Source organism: Pristiophorus japonicus, chromosome 2 (genome assembly GCF_044704955.1).
Source record: "Pristiophorus japonicus isolate sPriJap1 chromosome 2, sPriJap1.hap1, whole genome shotgun sequence".
In the NCBI taxonomy this organism is placed as follows: Eukaryota; Metazoa; Chordata; class Chondrichthyes; family Pristiophoridae; genus Pristiophorus; species Pristiophorus japonicus.
In genome coordinates this window covers 162566221-162590396 of record NC_091978.1, presented here as the reverse complement: position 1 = coordinate 162590396, position 24176 = coordinate 162566221, and the positions used below count along the sequence as shown (strand labels likewise).

The 24176-nt window shown below is 45.8% G+C and overlaps 1 protein-coding gene across 1 annotated transcript in view; it reads right to left on the bottom strand.

Annotated features, from left to right (window-relative positions):
• gabra2a (gamma-aminobutyric acid type A receptor subunit alpha2a) overlaps positions 1-9781 on the bottom strand; it is a 555326-nt gene extending 545545 nt beyond the window's left edge. The window contains exon 1 of the mRNA XM_070863123.1: positions 9711-9781. Coding sequence (XP_070719224.1) covers positions 9711-9744 — 34 coding nt within the window. The 5' untranslated portion in view covers positions 9745-9781. The remainder of the gene's footprint in view (positions 1-9710) is intronic.
• Positions 9782-24176: the final 14395 nt, after the last annotated feature.

The following is a 24176-nucleotide window of genomic DNA, read 5'->3' as shown; positions in this document are numbered from 1 at the left end:
GCACCCTCTCCAGTGCTTCTATATATTTTGTAAAATAAGACGACCAGAATTGTATACAGTACTCCAAGTGGTCTAACCAAGGTTCAATGCAAGTTTAGCATAACTTCACTACTTTTCAATTCTATTCCTCTAGAAAAAAACCCTAGTGCTTGGTTTGCTTTTATTTATGGCCTTGCTAACCCCTGTTGCCACTTTTAATGATTTGTGTATTTGTACTCCAAGATCCCTTTGCTTCTTTACCCCACCCAGACTCGCACCCTCCAGATAATAAGTGACCTCCTTATTCTTCCTACCAAAATCTAATACAGGGTATCTCACATTTATTTGTGTTAAAATTCCTTTCCTTTGCCAAATAGAATCATAGGGGCTGAAATTGCCCACTGCTGGAAACGTGGCACACCTACCCTGTTTCAGATGTTTTTACTGGTACGGTTGATGCGGTGGCCTCTTGAGCGAAATTACGTTCTTTGGCTTTCTTTTTCCAGCGGCTCGGAAGTCGGTCCGGATGTGTGGCACTGAGCGGAAATTTATACACTAGAGGGGCGGAAGTTGGGGGGGGGGTGGGCGGAGTGTCCTCCGCTGTCAGTCATCAGCGTAGCAAATCATGTGTCTCTCCCCTTCACTTAAAGGGGAAAGCCAGTGCGATTCTTGAAGTTCGGTCTACTGGGCCACCGGGGAGGGAACATTGGTGGTGCGTGTTTTGATTACGTACTTAGGATGGATCGGCAGCAGCGGAGCAATAGTGGGGAGAGTGGGTCACCGCCAGGATACCGCAGGAGTGGAATTTTCAAAATGGCGGCCATTCAGCGAAAAATCGACAGCCATTCCACTCCACAGCATGGCCGCTGATTTCCACTGGTAACAGGCCTTAAAGGAAGGGGCAAGGTTTTTTTATATAATAGAATCATAGAATGGTTGCAGCACAGAAGCCGTGCCGGCTCTTTGCAAGACCACTTCAGCTAGTCCCACTCCACTAGTCTTTCCCTGTAGCCCTGCAAATTTTTTTCCTTCAGGTACTTATCTAATTCCCTTTTAAAAGCCATGATTGAATCGGCTTCCACCACCCTTTCAGCCAGTGAATTCCAGATTTTAACCACTCGCTGTGTAAAAAGGTTTTTCCTCATGTCGTCTTTAGTTCTTCTGCCAATCACCTTGAATCTGTGTCCTCTGGTTCTCGACCCTCTGCCAATGGGAACAGTTTCTCTCTATCTACTTTGTCTAGACCCCTCATGATATTGAACACCTCTGGAGTTTAGAAGAATGAGAGGGATCTCATAGAAACATATAAAATTCTGACGGGACTAGACAGGTTAGATGCAGGAAGAATGTTCCCGATATTGGGTAAGTCCAGAACCAGGGGTCACAGTCTAAGGATAAGGGGTAAGCTATTTGGACCGAGACGAGGAGAAACTTCTTCACTTAGAGAGTTGTTAACCTGTGGAATTCCCTACCGCAGAGAATTGTTGATGCCAGTTCGTTAGATATATTCAAGAGGGAGTTAGATATGGCCTTGACTGCTAAAGGAATCAAAGGGGATGGAGAGAAATCAGGAAAGGGGTACTGAGGTGAATGATCAGCCATGATCTTATTGAGTGGTGGTGCAGGCTCAAAGGGCCGAATGGCCTACTCTGCACCTATTTTCTATGTTTCTATGTTTCTATGTTTCTCCTCGCAACCTTCTCTGCTCTAAGGAAAACAACATAACTGAAGTCCCTCATCCCTACAACCAGTGTTAGTTTTGGCTCAGTGGGTAGCACTCTCACCTCAGAGTCAGAAGGTTACGCGTTCAAGTCCCATTAATCTAGGCTAACACTTCAGTGCAGGGCTGAGGGAGTGCTGCACTATTGGAGGTGTTGTCTTTTGGATGAGGCATTAAATCAAGACACCGTCTGCTCTCTCAAGTGGACGTAAAAGATCCTATGGCACTATTTCGAAGAAGAGCAGGGGAGTTATCCCCAGTGACCTGGCCAATATTTATCCCTCAATCAACAGCGCTAAAGCATATTATCTGGTCATTATTACATTGCTGTCTGTTGGAGCTTGCTGTGTGCAAATTGGCTGTCGCGTTTCCCACATTACAACAGTGACTACGCTCCAAAAAATACTTCATTGGCTGTAAAATGCTTTGAGACGTCCAGTGGTCGTGAAAGTCGTGAAAGTTGCTATATAAATGCAAGTCTTTCCTTTCTTTAAATCTTTTCTGCACCCTCTCTAAGGCCTTCACATCATCCCTAAAGTGCGGTGCCCAGAATTGGACGCAATACTCTAGTTGATATTGGACCAGTGTTTTATATAGGTTAGAAACATAGAAACATAGAAACATAGAAAATAGGTGCAGGAGTAGGCCATTCGGCCCTTTGAGCCTGTACCGCAATTCAATGAGTTCATGGCTGAACATGCAACGTCAGTACCCCATTCCTGCTTTCTCGCCATACCCCTTGATCCCCCTAGTAATAAGGACTTCATCTAACTCCTTTTTGAATTTATTTAGTGAATTGGCCTCAACAACTTCCTGTGGCAGAGAATTCCACAGGTTCACCACTCTCTGGGTGAAGAAGTTTCTCCTCATCTCGGTCCTAAATGGCTTACCCCTTATCCTTAGACTGTGACCCCTGGTTCTGGACTTCCCCAACATTGGGAACATTCTTCCTGCATCTAACCTGTCTAACCCCGTCAGAATTTTAAATGTTTCTATGAGGTCCCCTCTCATTCTTCTGAACTCCAGTGAATACAAGCCCAGTTGATCCAGTCTTTCTTGATAGGTCAGTCCCGCCATCCCGGGAATCAGTCTGGTGAACCTTCGCTGCACTCCCTCAATAGCAAGAATGTCCTTCCTCAAGTTAGGAGACCAAAACTGTACACAATACTCCAGGTGTGGCCTCACCAAGACCCTGTACAACTGTAGTAACACCTCCCTGCCCCTGGACTCAAATCCCCTCGCTATGAAGGCCAACATGCCATTTGCTTTCTTAACCGCCTGCTGTACCTGCATGCCAACCTTCAATGACTGATGTACCATGACACCCTGGTCTCGTTGCAGCTCCCCTTTTCCTAATCTATCACCATTCAGATAATAGTCTGTCTCTCTGTTTTTACCACCAAAGTGGATAACCTCACATTTATCCACATTATACTTCATCTGCCATGCATTTGTCCACTCACCTAACCTATCCAGGTCACTCTGCAGCCTCATAGCATCCTCCTCGCAGCTCACACTGCCACCCAACTTAATGTCATCCGCAAATTTGGAGATACTACGTTTAATCCCCTCGTCTAAATCATTAATGTACAATGTAAACAGCTGGGGCCCCAGCACAGAACCTTGCGGTACCCCACTAGTCACTGCCTGCCATTCTGAAAAGTACCCATTTACTCCTGCTCTTTGCTTCCTGTCTGCCAACCAGTTCTCAATCCACATCAGCACACTACCCCCAATCCCATGTGCTTTAACTTTGCACATTAAGCTCTTGTGTGGGACCTTGTCGAAAGCCTTCTGAAAGTCCAAATACACCACATCAACTGGTTCTCCCTTGTCCACTCTACTGGAAACATCCTCAAAAAATTCCAGAAGATTTGTCAAGCATGATTTCCCTTTCACAAATCCATGCTGACTTGGACCTATCATGTCAACTCTTTCCAAATGCGCTGCTATGACATCCTTAATAATTGATTCCATCATTTAATCCACGACCGATGTGAGGCTGACTATAATTCCCTGTTTTCTCTCTTCCTCCTTTTTTAAAAAGTGGGGTTACATTGGCTACCCTCCACTCCAGAGGAACTGATCCAGAGTCTATGGAATGTTGGAAAATGACTGACAATGCATCCGCTATTTCCAAGGCCACCTCCTCAAGTACTCTGGGATGCAGTCCATCAGGCCCTGGGGATTTATCGGCCTTCAATCCCATCAATTTCCCCAACACAATTTCCCGACTAATAAAGATTTCCCTCAGTTCCTCCTTCTTACTAGACCCTCTGACCCCTTTTATATCCGGAAGGTTGTATGTGTCCTCCTTAGTGAATACCAAACCAAAGTACTTGTTCAATTGGTTTGCCATTTCTTTGTTCCCCGTTATGACTTCCCCTGATTCTGACTGCAGGGGACCTATGTTTGTCTTTACTAACCTTTTTCTCTTTACATATCTATAGAAACTTTTGCAGTCCGTCTTAATGTTCCCTGCAAGCTTCCTCTCGAACTCTATTTTCCCTGCCCTAATCAAACCCTTTGTCCTCCTCTGCTGAGCTCTAAATTTCTCCCAGTCCCCGGGTTCGCTGCTATTTCTGGCCAATTTGTATGCCACTTCCTTGGCTTTAATACTATCCCTGATTTCCCTTGATAGCCACGGTTGAGCCACCTTCCCTTTTTTATTCTTACGCCAGACAGGGATGTACAATTGTTGTCATTCATCCATGCGGTCTCTAAATGTCTGCCATTGCCCATCCACAGTCAACCCCTTAAGTATCATTCGCCAATCTATCCTAGCGAATTCACGCCTCATACCTTCAAAGTTACCCTTCTTTAAGTTCTGGACCATGGTCTCTGAATTAACTGTTTCATTCTCCATCCTAATGTAGAATTCCACCATATTATGGTCACTCTTCCCCAAGGGGCCTTGCACAATGAGATTGCTAATTAATCCTCTCTCATTACACAACACCCAGTCTAAGATGGCCTCCCCACTAGTTGGTTCCTCGACATATTGGTCTGGAAAACCATCCCTTATGCACTCCAGGAAATCCTCCTCCACCGTATTGCTTCCAGTTTGGTTAGCCCAACCTATATGCATATTAAAGTCACCCATGGTAACTGCTGCACCTTTATTGCATGCACCCCTAATTTCCTGTTTGATGCCCTCCCTAACATCACTACTACTTTCTTGCTTTTGTAGTCTATGTCTCAATTTATGAAGCCCAGGATCCCATATGTTTTATTAACTGCTTTCTCAACCTGCCCTGGCATATTCAATTATTTTTGCACACAAAACCCCAGGTCTCTCTGTTCATGTGCCCCCTTAGGATTGTACCCTTTAGTATATATTGCCTCTCCTCGTTCTTCCTACCAAATGTATAACTTTGCACGTTTCTGCGTTAAATTTCATCTACCACGTGTCCATCCATTCCACCAGCCTGTCTATGTCCTCTTGAAGTCTATCACTATCCTCCTCACTATTGATTATACTTCCAAGTTTTGTGTAATCTGCAAATTTTGAAATTGTATGCCCATTCTGCAAGTGGACAATTTGCGATGAAGGCTATCAGCGCTTACTGTTATAATGGAGGAAGTCTGATAGTAACTTCTGGCGTACACACATGTGCAGTTAAATGTGGGAATCCAGAAGTTACTGTCAGAGATACCCTGCTCCGCCACAGAATGCGCTGTGCTCATTGATAGACTCGGCATTGAAATGAGGGCCAGTTGAGAAGGTGCTTAAGAAAGCGTATGGGATACATGGCTTTGTAAATAGGGGCATTGAATACAAAAACAAGGAAGTCATACTAAACCTTTACAAATCTCTGGTTAAGCCTCAGTTGGAGTATTGTTTACAACTCTGGGTACCACACTTTCGGAAAAATGTCAAGGCCCTGAAGTGGGTCCAGAGGAGGTTTACTGGAACGATACAAGGGATGAGGAACTTCAGTTATGTGAAGAGATTGGAGAAGCTGGGATTGTTCTCTTTAGAGCAAGGAAGGTTAAGGGGAGACATAATAGAGGTATTCTAAATTATATGAGGTTTTGAAAGAGCAAGTATGGAGATACTACTTCCCCTGGCAAGTGGGTCAGCAACCAGAGGTCACAGATTTATAATAATTGGCAAAAGAACTATAGGGAAACTAGGAGAAATTTCTTCACACAGAGGGTTGTTAATATCTGCAGCACACAACCTGAAAGGGTGGTGGAATCAGATTACATAAGAACTTTTAAAACGTAATTGGACATGTACTTGAAGAGGACTAATTTGTGGGTTATGGGGAAAAAGTTGAGGCGTGGGACTAAATTGGACAGATCCTTCTGTGCTGTAAGATTCGATGATTCTACAATAAATTCAAATAACTTCCCCACAATGGATGTTAGACTAATAGGTTTATAATTTCTCTCAGCTTTCTTAAGTAATTTTATTTTACAGTAATTTAACACCAAATTTTTTACTTTCTTTCCCCCAACAAACAGTTAAATCCTTTGTTATGACAACGTATCTTAAAAAAGGAAATGTTATTGGCTGTTGCTTTTCCTATGCAGATATTGAAGACTTAGTCCCAATTTTTACTGATAGGTACTACATGCATGTTGGATAGCTGCAGATGAGACACAACTCTCAAACTGTACATCCATTCTTGAAACTGGTACTTTAAGTGGCAATCTACTACATTCTAATTGCCCTGCAAATTAGAAAATAATGATATGATTGACTGTGCCGCTTATATTACTTTCAGTTATGATTTTGAAAACATTACCTAGATTGCATATTACAGAGTTGCTGACCGTGGATAAAAGGGAAAAAAAGCTTTTGGCACCAGAATCTGAACAAAAGCTATTGGGAGCCTTAGCTATGGTGAATATATCAAAATAAATAGTTGGACCAATAATTGTGTTTTGCGATGTCCTATGGTAGGCTAATAATAGTGTGGATCAATAGCATATTGTGTGGGACTGTTCCAACACAAGTTTCAATATGAGCATGTTTATATCTGCCAATCAAGACCAAACATAAATAGTGATTTGTTGTAAATATTGATTCAGTGCCCATTAATTGCCATAGGCATTTCAGTTGCAGTTTGAAAAAATGCAGCACAGCATTTATAAGTAGCAAGAATTCAATTTTCTTCAGACTTTGGGTTTAAATTTGGCTTAGAAGGTCCATGTTTTCACAATTTATGAAATATAATCAGAACTTTATCGTGCTACTTTGCATTGCATCGATGGATTGGATGGATGCATTTACTCAGAGACTAGATACGACCCAGTCCATCATATTACTAAGAATTTGTTGGATTCTTCAGTCAGAGGCTACACACCATTCCAATAAAGTATTAGGGACTAGGTTTATACTGCAGGAATCAGGAATTCCCATTGTAATACTAGTTGCAAGGTTTGTCTCTTTTTAACTTCAACATCTAAAAAAATAGAATTTTTCACTAGCACCAGCCACACACATAAACTATTCTCTCCTATCCTTTACTACAGTGGGAAAACCTATGGTGGGATTCAAACTATCAGTGCACATGAGCCAAGTTTATTTAAGTTTCCGCCCCGCCACCGCACTGTAATGGCCTTTATCAAAGTCACAAATGACATCCTATGTTACTGACAATGATAAACTAACCCTCCTTATTATTTTCAAATTATCTGCAGCCTTTGACATGGTTGGCCGCATAATCCTCCTCCAATCCCTTTCTTTCCTTGTCGAGCTGGGTGGGACTGCCCTTGTCAGGTTCTATTCCTAGCTATCTAGTGGTAGCTTCTCCTCCCGCTCCTGTACCGTAATGTCTGGAGTTGACCAAGGATCTATCCTTGGCCCCATTCTATTTCTCATCTACATGCTGTCCCTTGGCAACATCGTCCAAAAACACAATATCAGGTTCCACATCAACACTGATGACACCCATCTCTACCTCACTACCACCTCTCTCGACACCTCCACTGCATCTGATTTTTCATGCTGCTTGTCTGATATCCAATATTGGATGAGTAGAAATTTCCTCCAATTAAATATTGGGACAATCTAAGCCATTGTCTTCAGTCCCCACCACAAACTCTGTTCCCTAGCCATCGACTCCATCCCTCTCCTTGGCCACTATCTGAGACTGAACCAAACTGTTTCACAATCTTGGCGTCCTACTTGACCCTGAGCTGAGCTTCTGATCCCATATCCTCTCGAATACCAAGATCGCCTACTTCCTCTGCCTCAGCTCATCAGCTGCTGAAACCTTCACACATGCTTTGTTACTTCTAGACTTAACTATTCCAATACTCTCCTGGCTGGTCTCGCACCTTGAACCCTCCATAAATTTGAGTTCATCCAAAACTCTGCTGATCATATCCTAACTCGCACCAAGTCCTGTTCACCTATCACCCTATGCTAGCTGATCTACATTGGCTCCCAGTCCGGCAAGGCCTCAATTTTAAAATTCTCATCCTCATTTTCAAATCACTCCATAACCTCATCCTTCCATATCTCTGTAACCTCTTCCAGCCCTACATCCCTTCCGAGATCTCTGCGCTCCTCCAATTCTGGTCTCTGTGGATCCCCGCCATGCCTTCAGCTACCAAGGCTTTAAGCTCTGGAATTCCCTCCATAAAGGTCTCTGCCTCTCTATCTCACTCTCCTCCTATAAGGCACTCCTTAAAACCTACCTCTTTGACAAAGCTTTTGGTCACCTGTCCGGATATCTCTTTATGTGACTCTGTGTCATATTTGGTTTGATAATTGCTCCTGCAAAGTGCCATTGACATTTTTCTATGTTAAAGGTGCTATATAAATGCAAGCTGTTGTTGTGTACATCTATAATGCCATTTTAAATAGGCAGATGACTATAAACTCAATTATAATAAGGGCGAGGGAATTACAACAAAATTAACTGTGCCAATTTGAGACAATTTTGGTTTTAAGTTTAATTTAAATCTTACTGTTAGTATTGTTATGTATTGATATGTGTATCATCCTGGTACCTTAAATGTAATATAAGCACAATGGTACACCACAGAGGGCGCTGTGGTGGGAAACCTGGGAGTACCTGCAACAGGCAATATAAAAGGCTGACCACCACACCTGAGAGGCACTCTGGAGCTGAACAATAAAGGACGAAGGTCACAGCAATTAGATTTACACCAGACCGTGTGAAGTCAGTGATTTGTGTGCTACATACACCACATTGGCGACAAGGAAGCGGACGAACTCCACGCAACCATGGCTACTCTGGGCTCGCTAAAGGATTTTACTGTGGGCAATGATTGGGAGGCCTTTGCGGAAAGGCTCGAGTACTACTTCACAGCAAACGACCTGACGGAGGACACGGACGCAGTGAGAGATAAGCGTAAGGCAATATTGCTCTCCAGTTGTGGAGATGAGGTTTACTGTCTCATCAGGGATTTGCTGGCACCCGGGAGCGCCAGGGACAAGTCATACGAGGAGCTGACTGAACTCATTCGTGACCAGTTGAAACCGAAGGAGAGCATCCTCACGGCCAGATACAAATTTTACCATCACTGCAGACCCGAGGACCAGGATGTCACCAAATATGCTGCGGACCTCAGGAGATTCGCGGCGCCGTGTGATTTTGGCGTACACCTTGACGAGGCGCTACGGGACGTTTTCGTTATGGGGATTGGCCACGAGGGCCTCCTTCACAAGCTGTTAGCCACGGAACCCACAATCACCCTGACAAAGGTCATCACCATCAGCCGGGCATATATGACCTCGACTTGCAGCACCAAGCAAATAATCCACACAGTCTCGAACCCGGCAGGCACTGTACACAGGATAGCGCCCACCACGGACAAAACTGCAGAACGTGGCTCTGCCCGGGGCAGAGAGCACAGACCTCGGGGTCCTGGAACTCAGAGTCCGCCGAGGGGGGCCAATCAAGCAGCACCATGCTGGCGCTGTGGAAGAAGCCATGGGGCTCACCAGTGCAGGTTTGCGGAGTATACGTGCAATACCTGCCACACGAAAGGCCACCTTCAGCGTATGTGTAAAATAAATTGGACTCACCATGTAGCTGAGGAGATGGCGGATGATCCACCATCCAGCGAGGAGCAGGCAGAAGAAGATGAGATGTTGGGACTGTATACGTGTACCGACGATTTGTCCTCAGTGATAAGGGAAGTAAAAATCAACGGAGTCCCTGTGAGAATGGAAGTGGACACGGGCTCGGGTCCTTCGTTGATGAGTCGGAGAACTTTTGATAAACTGTGGATTAACCCAGCTGCACGACCCAAGCTGGTCCCGGTCACGGCGAAGCTGTGTACCTACACCAGGGAACTAATACCTGTTCTTGGCAGAGCGGAGGTGCAGGTATCCCATGGGGATGAGACGCACGGTTTACCTTTGTGGGTTGTTGCAGGCGATGGGCCGACACTCCTCGGCCGGAAGTGGATGGGGACGGTCCGTGGGAGCTGGGAAGACTTCACCACTCCACAGGCTGCTGCTCCCCGGGGTGCTGCCGTGCCCCGGGTCCCCAGAGAGCAGCGCAGACCGAGCTGGAGCTGCAGCCTCAATCCACCAACAGGCAAGCCCCAGCCTCTGACCTCAAGCCACAGAGATCCTGCAGCCTCAGCCCCCACAGGCAAGCAGCCCTGCAGAGAGGGGCCTAGTGGGGTGGGGGGGGGGGGGGTGAGCCGGCGGGGCGCTGCGGGCGGGGTGCGAGGGATCCAGGATGGCCGGCGGATCGGAGGGGCCCACGCAGAGGGAGAGTCGGGCGGCGGCAGCAGCTGGAGGTCGGCAGCCACGGCAGCTGCAGGGGAGGCTGCTACGGTGGCCGCCGGAGAAGTGACGACGACGGCCGCAGGAGAGGCGGCAAGTCAGGTGGCAGCGGAGGGGAGCGGAGGCTGCGGCAGCGGAGGGCATCCGGAGCAGCGGAGTGCAAGATGGCGGCGGCCTCGGTCCAGAGCAGCAGAGCATCAAAGATGGTGGCACCCAAGGAGAAGCCTCGTGGAATCCTCCTGCATCAAAGATGGCGCCTTAAAAAGGACATGCACCTGGGAGTCTTAAAAGTGCCTTACCATGTGGTGGTCCCCACAAAGGACTTCTGTAAGGCAGAGCGAGTCTAAAATGAGCTATGTTAATGTGAGGTGGCGAATTTATAATAAGAATTAATATTTTAATGCTGAATGGCCACTGTATTTGTGTAAAATAATGGATATGAAGTACAATTAATGATAAGAGCTAACAAGGAAATCAGGGATCCGTTACCAGTCAATAACTAGTTAATGTACCAGATAACATGTACCATACTAATGCACTGTCTATGCCTACCTGCCTTCCGTTGGACAAGTGTGATGTTATGTATTGATGTGTGTATCGTCGTCCTGCGTCCTGGTGGGGGGGAAGTGTGATGTTATGTATTGATGTGTGTATCGTCCTGGTACCTTAAATGTAATATGCGCACAATGGTATACCACTGTGGTGGGAAACCTGGAAGTGCGTGCAACAGGCAATATAAAAGGCTGACCACCACACCTGAGAGGCACTCTGGAGCTGAATAATAAAGGACGAAGGTCACAGCAGTTCGATTTATACCAGACCGTGTGGAGTCAGTGATTTGTGTGCTCCATACACCACAAGTATTAAATGATTTGGTTTAAAAAAACGTTGCACACTGGTTGTACCTATGTGCACTTGGGTTACAATTACCATATTAATAGACAGATAACATAGGAGGCTTCTAAATATAAGTAAATATCTCAAAGAAAGTATTAGAATAGAAATGCTGACTTTACGATCCGTAATGGTTTACAACCTCACACCTCTGAATTCATTTTAGCATGAAATATCCCACAGGTGCTGTTCTTTCATATTGGAAGAACTTTGAGTTCTGTAACAGCATAATTATTATTATTTTTTATTTCATTAGTTCTAGCAAAAACCTAGGAAGATATATTAAAGCTGAATGCCTCCACAACTTTAGTCCTTGCATTCGAGAGAATACTAATTTTTGTAGACTCATTGTCCAGACGTGCCAGGAGAAGTATGAAAATATAGATATTGCAAACTGATATTCACACTCCACCTATTTACCTCTTTTTACAAATTAATCTAGGTAATGTAGCTGTGTTTTCTGAGTGAAGAAAAAAATCACAGAATTTTTAATGTGACACAGCATAACAACAGAATTCAGTTGGAGGCAACTGTAAGCAGGCTTTATGGCCTTAATTGTTGCTAAAATCATAAAAAATCCCAGATAATTTGTGCTACGGTGCTAAGACAAATTGTTACTAGTTGATCAGTTGTCCAATAATCAGCTAGTGGTTATCCTTCTTGGAAGGGGGATTAAGCATGGTTCCTTTTGGTTTAAATTGGCTCTAAGGCGGCCTGTCTGGTGATGGGAGATTGGAAGAAAGTCCAATATCTCAGCCTAGTAGGTCGACCACTGTCCACTAATGATGATTCATGGTTCATTCATGGGGTCTCAAGGGATAAACTGGAGGTAGGGATTACTCCAGTTAACCATGAAAGCCAATGCCCTAATGTGTAGTCTGGCTAAACAAGTAGTGGGAAGTTTACCTGTGTGTTTTGCTGGTAAATTGCATAATTTTAGCCGAGTAAATTCCAGCAGTATCTCTCTGCACATTTGGGAAATCCTAAGCCTTGGCTCATGCTAAAGTGTAGCAAAATTCCTTGGGCTTAATTAAGTTGGATGCAGTCCTGTGGAAAAATAGTGTGTATTTCATTCTAAGCAAAATAGCTTGATTTGGTCACTATTAAGTACTATGGTGGGCTTCTGTACATGTCAAATATCCAGCTGTTGATAAAGGAGACTTGCCCAAAACCTTTTCATAGTCTTATAATCACTGCAAAAATATAACTGACTAACTCTTGTAGGGGATGATTTCCCTGCCCTCGTCATCCAACAACCACAACCAGCAAGATTCTCGACACTGAAGGAAAGCCAGTGTCCGAAGACACCGAAGATAGAAGAAACAAACCACTAGACTGCAGAAGGCACAGTAGTGAGTATAACCTCTGGTCCCCAGAACTCCCAACTCAGTTAGGCCAGGAAAGGTGGGAGGTTGGGCATTGTACTGCTAAACTTGTGTAAAGATTTTCGTTGTGTCCGTTTAGTGGGATTTAGGGGGATTGTTTTGTTGGTGTATTGCTGTTTGTTGAGTTACATCTTGTCAAATAAATTGGAAGCCTAAAGTTCCTCTTGGAATCACCTTGTCTCAGTTCTATTGTATTACATCTCCTGATCGTGAGTCTTATGTCAGAACAGTGTAAGGGAAGCTAGGAGCGCCTCGAAAATGCTCAACTGTGTGTCACAGGCTAGGGAAGAAGGGGTTAGGAGTGTTTGACACTCACAGATGCCTCACAGGCTAGGCATAAGCTGTGGGGACGCACGAGTCTCAAAACCCTCTTCATAAGCTGTGGACACAGTCTCTCCAGGGGTGCTCTTGCAGCACTCAGGGTACCTCACAGGCCAGGCATAAGCTGTGAGGGCAGAAGCCCAGAGAGAGACACCCAAGGCACAACAACACTCCCTGTGAAAACCCCTTACACTCTACATTTGAATTATTGCATTGGACACAGAATTTCAGGTGACAGTATGGCTGGGAAGAGAGCTCAACAGACCAAAGCTTGTAGTTAGATAATGCCCCTCACATAAAATTTCTCAGAATGCTCAACAAGGTGGAAAGATGAACACGAGTTGGAAAGAAGACCAACATTTAGAAGGTGGAGGAGGAGATCAAAAGCATAAACAAATGAACGGGCTTTTAGGAAGCATTTGGAGCCAGAGAGTTGACAATTCCTGGAGCATATTCGCTGAAAGATAAGCCTACAATAGTGGAGCAGCAATTTGGTGTCAGAAGAGTGGAGGATTCATAAAGGGATATAAAGTTAGACAAGATTGCTTTGATAGATTAGATGAAAGCTGCAAAAGGAATGGAAGATGAAGATGTAGGCCTTGAAGTGAATTTGCACACAGAACCAGTGATTGGAGTAGTAGGTATGAAGAGCTTAATGTGGGAGAAGACACAGGCTGTGGAATTTGACTTGGGGTGGAGGTGGGCAAGCTTTTAGGTAGAGTGTTGGATAAATACATTTTTTAGGTGATGAGACACGGATACGAGTTTCAATAACTGTGAGGGAAGAGAAAGGCATATTTGGACAATGTTTCTGAGGTGGAAGGAAGCAGTCTTGGCAACACAGGAAGTCAAGTTAAAATTCAGTTTGTAATTGAATAGGATGCTGAAGTTGCTAACCTCTATCTTAGCCTGACAGAGATACCAGGGCGGTGGATTGACTCATGTGCTGGCAGGAGACAAAATAGATGGCTTCAATTTTGTTAATGCTGAGCTGAAGGAAATTTTGAGTTCTGAAAGAAATTTTGATTCCTCCAGAACTCAATATCAGACAGGCAATCAGAAAGTATAGTAACGGCCTTGCCATGGGTAGTGCAGCATAAAGACAGAGCTGTAGAGGTTGAACCTGTGCTTATAGATAAAGTTGTAAATTGAGAAGAAACTATTTGAGCAGACATAGCTGCCTGTGCATGAATGAGCTTAGCTTGCTATATAATGTCAGAGTTACCCCTTTGTATAATTTTCTGTTCATTTGGCACATCACTCATGACATGCTGATTGTTCCAAGGTCACAAGTTTAGACACCAGCAGCCAGTTATAGCTGCTAGCTTCCCATTGTCACCAGGCAATTTTACAGCATGGGCACCAGCTATGGGACTGGGGGCATGGGATGCCAGGGGGCATGGGTGGCAAAGCTTATTGCTTTAAAAGCATGGCCTCTCCTTTAGTGCATTTGGAATGTGTACAGTACATCAGCTCCGGTGCTGCAGTCACATTAACTTGCACCAGGGCCTGATGAGCCTAGCTCACTGCTTTTGTGCAAGATCCAAGCCCAAATTGTGCTACTCTCCCATTTAGGGCATACAAAGGCCAGAATTTTGCCAGCGCGCAGAGGGCAGGTTCGGAGGTGGGTCCACTGTCAAGATCTAAAAGATTGACAGCGGGTCCGGATCCTGCTGTGAACCTGCCTCCGTGTCAGTTTCCCAAGTGTCGGGTCTGCCTGCACTTTACAGACTAAACAGCAGGTGAGCCAAGTAAAATAATTAAGAGGTTATTAAAAAGTATTTCAACAACATTTTACCATCTACTTACCATTTTTCCAACATTTTGATGAGTTTCACAGCATTCAGAATCACGTGAGGTAAGTAGGTCAGATTTTCAATAACTCCCCATTTCTCTGAATCGGTGACAGCTGCAAAAGTGTTATAAAAGCTAGTTTCACAGCTGTTCACTTTCCAGTGTTAGAAGCTGGAGCCTTCAGGATTTGGGATACACTTTTCAGCTTTCAGAAAGTTGGAAGTGTTTTGAGTAAACTCTCTATCCAGTGTCACCTCCTTGGAACAGCCTCTCTCACCATTGAGAGATCACTTCTGTCATCTCAACTTCAGCTGCCATTATTCCAGCAGCATCGTTGCCCTTGAAAAAAATCTCACCTTGGTCCTCAGAATCCCACCACGATCAGCCCCAACACCAACCTCACCAGGCACACCAGTATCATCAACAGCAAATCCAACCTTCTCCGCATCACCTGATGCCCTAAGAGTAGCACAATTTGGGCTTGGATCTTGCACAGGACACAGGGCATCAGCAGCTGACCACATTGCTGCCCTCATCATGGGAAGATTTATTTCACTTGATGCTGTACACACTGGCTCCCACATGATGTGCCAGGTTGGCATCACCCCACACCAACACCATAAAGCATCCCCACAATGCCCAAGCCATTCCTTTCACACTCATCACCATTGCGGGGGGTACCATTATGTCACACCATTCACTGCAACTCACTAAGCCACTTACAAAGATGCACATAAATCAGTCCAAGAAGGCAAAGTGTTGAAAATAGAGATTTCAATGTTTGACAACACATTAACAGAAACTTGACATGAACATTGGCTAAAAGACCCAAGTGCCTACCCTTGTATGTAGTTAGTTGGCATGATTGGACAAGGATGAGGGTGCGTGTCAGGGCTGGCTAGTGAGATGGGGAAGTGATCATGTAGATATAGAGAGAGGGATGGGTGTAGGTGCAAGGTAAGTTGGTGTGAGTAGGGATGTGCAGGAGTAGGGTAGGGAAGGCAGAGTGATGGGGATGTGATGCGTGGCACAGCAGGGTGAGGTTGAGTGCGGCTTTGCAGTAACGTTTCATGATCTACTGAGATCATTGAAAGGTTTGCACCATTGCAACCTGGTCCTCCAGACGAAATCACTGCTTGTGTCATCCTGTGCAATGTGCAACCCGGCTACATTGGTGTCTTGCGGAGGCCTTTTCTGTCCATTGGAAGGGAAAAGTACCTCCCTGCATGATGTGACTCCCTCCAGAAGCATATGGAGGCAGTCATGGGAGAGCCTGGGTGCAGCCATGTACCTTTGTGCAGTGTTTTTCAGTGTTTGCAGCACTTCTATGCTGCAGAACACTGACAGCACAGCTGTCAAAATAAATGTGGACATGGTCCCTTTATCAAATTTAGCTGATGACGGTCATCAAATGGCGTCATCAAATCCACTTCCTTTTAATTGGCTGGGAACTTCACAGGGCGGGCTTAACAAGCCCCATCAGGGGAAAGCTGTGATGGAAGCCGGCATAGAGACAACAGCGGGGTCACAGTCTGCCACCAACCTCAGCCGCACTGAGCCTGCCTTGGTAGGCAAAATCACGACCTAAGTGTATCAAGCACACAATAGGCCTCAGGCCTGTATTCCTAATGATATGGAAAGCAAGTGCTTCCATCATATTATTAGCCACAACATGACTGTGTTAGGAAACTGTAGGAGTAGAATATGGAGGAGTTCTTCAAACACTTCTATTGAACTCCTAAATAAAATACAATCTTGAGCTCCAAAATTCCAATCTGGGGTCAGAACAGAGAGCAAGGAAAATGGTTGGTTACGCTATTTCTCCAGGGGTTCCACTAATCTCCTGCCAAAGATACAGCAGAAGACTGGGAGAACCCTCCGGGAAATTTAGGGCCTGTGCTATTGATGTCAGAACAAAGACAACATCTGACTAGCCATTCAACATTCGTCTATTGGCATATATTCTCAGCAGGTAGGATCAGTGATACTGCGATAGCCTAGTGTCATGTATCTTACATTATTATATATAACTGTATCTTAACATGCTATACATGACTGTAATAAGATATGACCTGTAACCACCAGCATACCTTACCACCAGGGGTGCACTTGCAAGAGACAGGTATATACGGACAGGTCTCAGGCAAGTGCAGCATTTCAGAGCTGTGAAATAAAGTCCAGAGTGACCTTGACTTCACTACATGCCTCGTGTGAATCTGTACTGAGGGGACAGGACTTTACAGTGGCGACGAGTTACGGGATTACAGAATCCACAGAATGGTGAACAACGGATCAGATGAAAAGTACAATGCTGGAGACAATTGGGAGGACTTTATAGAAAGGCTCCAGCAAAGCTTTGTAACCAAAGACTGGTTAGGAGACGACAAAGCAGACAAGAGAAGAGCCCATCTCTTGACCAGCTGTGACTCGAAAACATATGCTTCAATGAAGGATCTACTGGCACCCGAGAAACCAGAAAGCAAGTCGTTTGAAGAATTGAGCACACTGGTAAGAGACCACCTGAAGCCAGCGAGCAGCCTACACATGGCCAGACACAGGTTCTACAACTACAGACGCTGTGTGGGCCAGAGCATACCCGACTTCGTGGTGGAACTTCGGAAGTTGGCAATTTATGTGAGTTCTCCAATGAACTGAGGAGAGAAATGCTGAGAGACTTTTTCATTGAAGGAATAGGCCATGCAGGCATATTCCGAAAGCTCATAGAGACCAAGAACCTGACCTTAGAGGCAGCAGCACTGGTTGCACAGACATTCTTGGTCGGGGAAGAAGAAACGAGGTTGCTTTACAATGCAGGTACGACAACTAACGAAATATCGGAACAAGAAGTTCATAGCATTAAACAAGCTGCTACCCCCACACACAGACAAAACCGGGAGAACAGGCTCTCGACAGCAGGCAGTGGCGCCAGGAGCCATCAAGGGCCACAGGAACGGCCGTTCACACCTCACCAACCCACAATGCGAGCAATCAACTACAAACTGAGAGAAGCTCTAGAGAGATCAGCCAGATGCAGCTCATTCTTTGGGAACAATAGAAGCAGTCTGTGCTGGAGGTGTGGGGGTGGGCACTCGTCAAGGGGATGTCGTTTTCAGCAGGCTGTTTGCAGGAACTGTGAATACACAGGGCATTTTGCCCGCATGTGCAAAGAAACGGCAGCTCAGCTGGTATTCGAATCGGATGGGTCGGAAAGCGGATCAGAAGACGGTGGGGAGAGTACCCGGGACACCGATGTACAGCGGGTCAACACGATCAATGGCCGCTGCTCCTACAACAGGACGCCTCCTATAATGATGAGGGTCCTACTCAACAGGATACCTGTCAACATGGAGCTGGATACAGGAGCGAGTCAATCTCTCATGGGCGCTCAACAATTTGAACAACTGTGGCCGCATAAAAGAGACAGACCAAAACTCACAAGGGTCGACACCAAACTAAGGACCTATACCAAAGAAATCGCACCAGTCCTTGGCAGCGCCATGCTCTCTGTCACACACAAAAGGACAGTAAACCGACTTCCCCAGTGGATTGTCCCCGGAGACACCCCAGCACTGCTGGGGAGAAGCTGGCTGGCAAAACTAAACTGGAAATGGGATGATGTCCATGTCATGTCATTAGAGGAACGGACCTCCTGCTCAACAGTTATAAAACGATTTGAACATCTCTTTCAGCCAGGTGTGGACACTTTCAAAGGGGCCAAAGTCAAAATCTACATCACACAGGATGCTAGACCGGTCCATCACAAGGCCAGAGCTGTACCCTTTGTGATGAGGGAAAAGATTGAACACGAACTGGACAGCCTTCTGCGGGAAGGCATTATATCACCTGCTGAATTTAGCGACTGGGCAAGTCCCATCGTCCCAGTCATGAAGCCTGATGGAGCCGTACGAATCTGTGGGGACTACAAATCTACCATAAACAGAGTCTCCCTCCAGGACCAGTACCCGCTGCCCAGAGTGGAGGACTTATTTGCCACATTGGCTGGAGGTAAAATTTTCTCAAAACTATACCTCACATCTGCGAATATGACGCAAGAATTGACCGAGGAATCCAAGCTACTCACAACCATCAACACACATCGAGGCCTTTTCATGTCCAATCGATGCCCATTCGGCATCAGGTCGGTAGCTGCTATATTCCAGCGCAACATGGAGAGTCTGCTCAAGTCCATCCCGGGGACGGTTATATTTCAAGACGACATACTTATCATGGGCAGGGACACCGACTCCCATCTCCGTAATTTGGAGGAAGTACTAAAGCGGTTGGATCGGGTAGGCCTACGAGTCAAGAAATCCAAGTGTCTGTTTCTCGCACCCGAGTTTGAATTTTTGGGCAGAAGGATTGCAGCTGATGGAATCTGCCCAACAGAGTCCAAAACAGAAGCAATTCACCTGGCACCCAGGCCCCGGAATGTATCAGAACTGTGCGCCTTTCTCGGGCTACTCAATTACCTTGGAAACTTTATGCAGAACTTAAGCACGCTGCTGGAGCCTCTCCACGTGCTACTCAGGAAGGGGTACGATTGGTTTTGGGGGGACGCTCAGGAACGCGCCTTCAATAAGGCATGCAACCTTCTGTGTTCCAACAGTGTTTTGACTTTCTTTGATCCAAGTAAAAAGCTAGTTCTCACATGCGATGCGTCAGCGTATGGGGTCGGGTGCGTTTTGCAACATGTCAATAGTGTGGGCAAATTACAACCCATAGCTTATGCCTCCAGGTCACTTTCGCAGGCGGAGCGCGGGTACGGAATGGTAGAGAAGGAGGCGCTCGCTTGCGTGTATGGTGTCAAAAAGATGCACCAATACCTTTTCGGGGAAAAGTTTGCGTTAGAAACCGACCACAAGCCCCTCATGTCCATCCTATCCGAGAGCAAGGCAATAAACGCCAACGCCTCGGCGCGACTTCCACGGTGGGCACTCATGCTGGCGTCCTACGACTATACCATAAGGCACAGACCAGGCACAGACAACTGTGCCGACGCGCTCAGCAGGCTACCCCTGGTGACCACGGAAGGGTCTGACAAACAGGATTGTGAGATAGTCGTGGCAATCAATGCCTTTGAGTGCACAGGTTCGCCCATGATGGCTCGCCAAATCAGAGCCTGGACGGCCAGCGACCCCACATTATCCTTAGTAAAAAGATGTGTCCTAACCGGTGACTGGGCAGAGGCTCGCGATGCCTGCCCCGAGGAATTAAAACCCTTTCACAGGCGCATGCATGAGCTATCACTACAAGCAGACTGCCTGATGTGGGGCAGCCGAGTAGTCATGCCTCTGCGAGGCAGAGAGGCATTTGTCCGGGAGCTCCACCGCGAGCACCCGGGGATCGTTCTCATGAAGGCCATAGCCAGATCCCACACCTGTGGCCTGGTATTGACGCGGACATGGAGCTCTGCGTCCGAAGGTGCACCATTTGTGCCCAACTCAGCAATGCCCCCAGGGAGGGTCCACTCAGCCCCTGGCCCTGGCCTACCAAACCGTGGTCACGGGTGCACGTAGACTATGTGGGCCCATTCATGGGCAAAATGTTCCTCGTAGTTGTAGATGCATTTTCAAAGTGGATCGAATGCACCATTTTAAACTCGAGCACAACCTCCACCACTGTGGAGAGCCTCGCAACCATGTTTGCAACACACGGAATCCCTGACATATTGGTCAGTGACAATGGTCCGTGCTTCACCAGCGCAGAATTCCAAGATTTTATAATTGACCACGGCTTAAATCACGTCAAGACGGCACCATTCAAGCCGGCCTCCAATGGCCAGGCAGAGAGAACAGTGCAAATCATTAAACAAGGCTTGCTTAAAATCCAAGGTCCCACGCTGCAGGGTCACCTGTCGTGGCTGCTGCTGGCATACAGATCTCGTCCGCACTCACTGACTGGGATCCCCCCCCGCGCAACTGTTGATGAAAAGGACTTTAAAAACAAGGCTCTCATTAATCCTCCCAGACATGCACGAAATCGTTGAGGCAAAGCGCCGTAAGCTGACTCAATACCATGACAGAAATCCGAGGGGGAGATGGAATGAGATAGGCTCAAAGTGTTTGTACTAAGCTATAGCAGGGGTCCCAATGGCTTGCAGGGACAGTAACGGGCAAGGAAGGAAACAGGCTACTGGTAGTACAAATGGACAATGGCAAAACCTGCCGGAGGCATGTAGACCAAGTCAAAAGCAGATTTACCAACAACACTGCGGAACCAGAGGCAGACTACAATGTGGAACTCGCACCACACCTGGTGGACAGACAGAGGGAACAACCTGAGGAAAGGGCAATCCCAACTGACAGCCCAGGCGAGTCAACAACAATCACACCAATCGAAACAGACAGCCCAGGCGAGATACCAGCAACCACACCCAAAGAAAAACAGACACCAAGGCAAACAACTGAAGCACAACTCAGACGCTCCACGTGAGAGCGTAGACCTCCTGAGAGACTGAATCTATAAAGACAATAAGACCTTGGGGGAGGGTGATGTCATGTATCTTACATTATTATATATAACTGTATCCTAACATGCTATACATGACTGTAATAAGATATGACCTGTAATCACCAGCATACCTTACCACCAGGGGTGCACTTGCAGGAGACAGGTATATAAGGACAGGTCTCAGGCAAGTGCAGCATTCCAGAGCTGTGAAATAAAGGTGCAGGTCCAGAGTGACCTTGACTTCACTACATGCCTCTGAATCTGTACTGAGGGGACAGGACTTTACACCCAGAACAAACTCAGCGGTGCTCGAATGCTGAACTGATACAGTGGTCCCAATTTTTATTTTGCCTTGTCCAATAAACCGGTACATACGAGGTGTAATGGAAAGAAAAAAGAGGCAGAGGACTATTCTTTAAATAACTGTCCCATTTCTGCATCACACCCATTTTCACCAGCATTCCAGACTGAAACCAGTCTTAATTAAAATATTAAAATGAAAGTTGGTGCCATCATTTCATCCTGCCTGTTATTTGTCAATATTCAACTATAAGAATGCCAGATGCATAGCACACTGATGAATAATGACCATCCATGGTTGCTGGGGAAATCAGCTGTAGATTAGTTGAAAGGGCGTAGTGAGAATATTCAGTTAGCAGGTTAAAAGCCATTTCCGTGCAAAGAAAATCTGTTGCCACTTAGACTTTGATGATGAACCTTTGTGGTAATTATTTTGTAGTGTTATTGTCCCACAAACAGCATTAAGTGCCATCATTGGATATCCTGGTTGGAATCCCTATATATCTGAGCTTTTTGGAGGAGGAAAAGGAGGGCCTGAGTCAGGTCAGGTCAGGCCAGGCTGCATCTAAACTGTGTCCTCTGATGCTGTGCCTTCAAACCCACATCTCCAGATACTGCTGCACAGACCGCACTTTGGCAACGGATTAGTGCATACTTCAATTCCCAAAGGAGGAGGTAACAGCAGATCTGAAGGCACAATGATGATTTCTGGAGGCTTAGAATCATAGAATCATAGAAGGTTACAGCATGGAAAATGGCCATTCGACCCATCGAGCCTGTGCCGACTCTCAGCTAGTCCCACTCCCCTGCCCTTTCCCCGTAGCCCTGCAATTTTTTTTCCTTCAGATACTTATTCAACACCCTTTTGAAAGGTAAAAATGAGTCTGCTCCCACCATCCTTTCAGGCAGTGTATTCCAGATCTTAACAACTCGCTGCGTGAAAAAGTTTTATCTTACGTCGCCTTTGGTTCTTTTGCCAATCACCTTCAATCTTTGTCCTCTGGTTCTCAACCCTTCTGCCAATGGGAAAAGTTTTTCTCTATCAACTCAGTCCAGACCCCTCATGCTTTTGAACATCACTATCAAATCGCCTCTCAATCTTCGCTGCTCTAAGGAGAACAACTCCAGATTCTCCATCTATCAACGTAACTGAAGTCCTTAATTCCTGGAATCATTCTCGTAAATCTTTTCTACACATTCTCTAAAGCCTTCACATCCTTCCCAAAGTGTGGTGCCCAGATTTGGACACAGTACTCCAGTTGGGGCCGAACCAGTGTTTTATACAGGTTCCTCATAATTTCCACCATTTTGTGCTCTATTTATGAAGCCCAGGATCCCATAAGTCTTTTTAACCACTTTCTCAATCTGCCCTGCCACCTTCAACGATTTCTGCACACGTACCCCCAGGTCTCTCTGTTCGTGCACCCCCTTTAGGATTGGCACCCCATTTAGTTTATATGTCCTCTCCTCATTCTTTCTACCAAAATGCAACACTTCACATTTTTCTGCATTTCACATGTCCAATTCACCAGCCTGTCTATGTCTTCCTGAAGTCTATCACTCTCTTCCTCGCTGTTCGCTATACTTCCAAGTTTTGTTTCATTTACAAGTTTTGAAATTGTGCCCTGTACTCCCACGTCCAAGTCATTAATATATATCAAGAAAAGCAGTGGTCCTAGAACCGACCCCTGGGGAACACCACTGTATACCTTCCTCCAGTCCAAAATATAACCGTTCACCACGAGTCTCTGTTTCCTGTCACTTAGCCAATGGTGAAGTAAATTGTCGAATGAGTCTTCTGAAGCATCTAATCACAATATAGTCTGATTTCAGTGGTACTGTATGAGAGAAGATATATCAGAGTTATCAATAGTGATCATCGCCTGATTGACCATACCCAGCAAGGTGCCATCAATCATATCTGTAGGCCCATAGCACACCTACCTGGCAACAATTGTAGGGAACGAACTTAACGGGCTCTGGGCTTGCAGAGAGCTAGATACATAATTGTGCCATGAGGTCACCTGCAGCTAATATCCAACATAGCATTGCTAAAGGCAATGACAGAAATGATCAGGTGCCACCACCTAGTATAGTGGTTATTTTACTAGAATAGTAATCCAGACATCTGGACGAATGAACCAGAGAAAGTGAATTCAAATCCCACCATAGCAGTTTGAGAATTTGATTTCAGGTTAAAAAAATCTGGAAATAAAAAGCTGGTAATAATAGTCATGAAGCTGTCACTGTCTTAAAAACCCAGCTGCTTCAGTAATGTCCTTTCGGGAAAGAAACCTACCATTCTGGCCGATAAATGATTCCAGTCCCACGAGGGACTGGAACGAGGTTGGCTTTTAACTGTCATCTGAAGTAACCGAACAAGCCATTCAGTTGTAACAAATCACTGCAAAGAATAACAAAAATAAATAAAAATCCAGATGGACTATTTGGCTGTGACCTCGGCATCGAATTGGGACATGACAAAGGCACATCCAGCCCAATAAATCCTGCACAGTCCTCATAGAATCATAGAATGATACAGCACAGAAAGAGGCCAATCGTGGTGTGCTGGCTCTTTGAAAGAGCTATCCAGTTAGTCCCACTCCGCTGT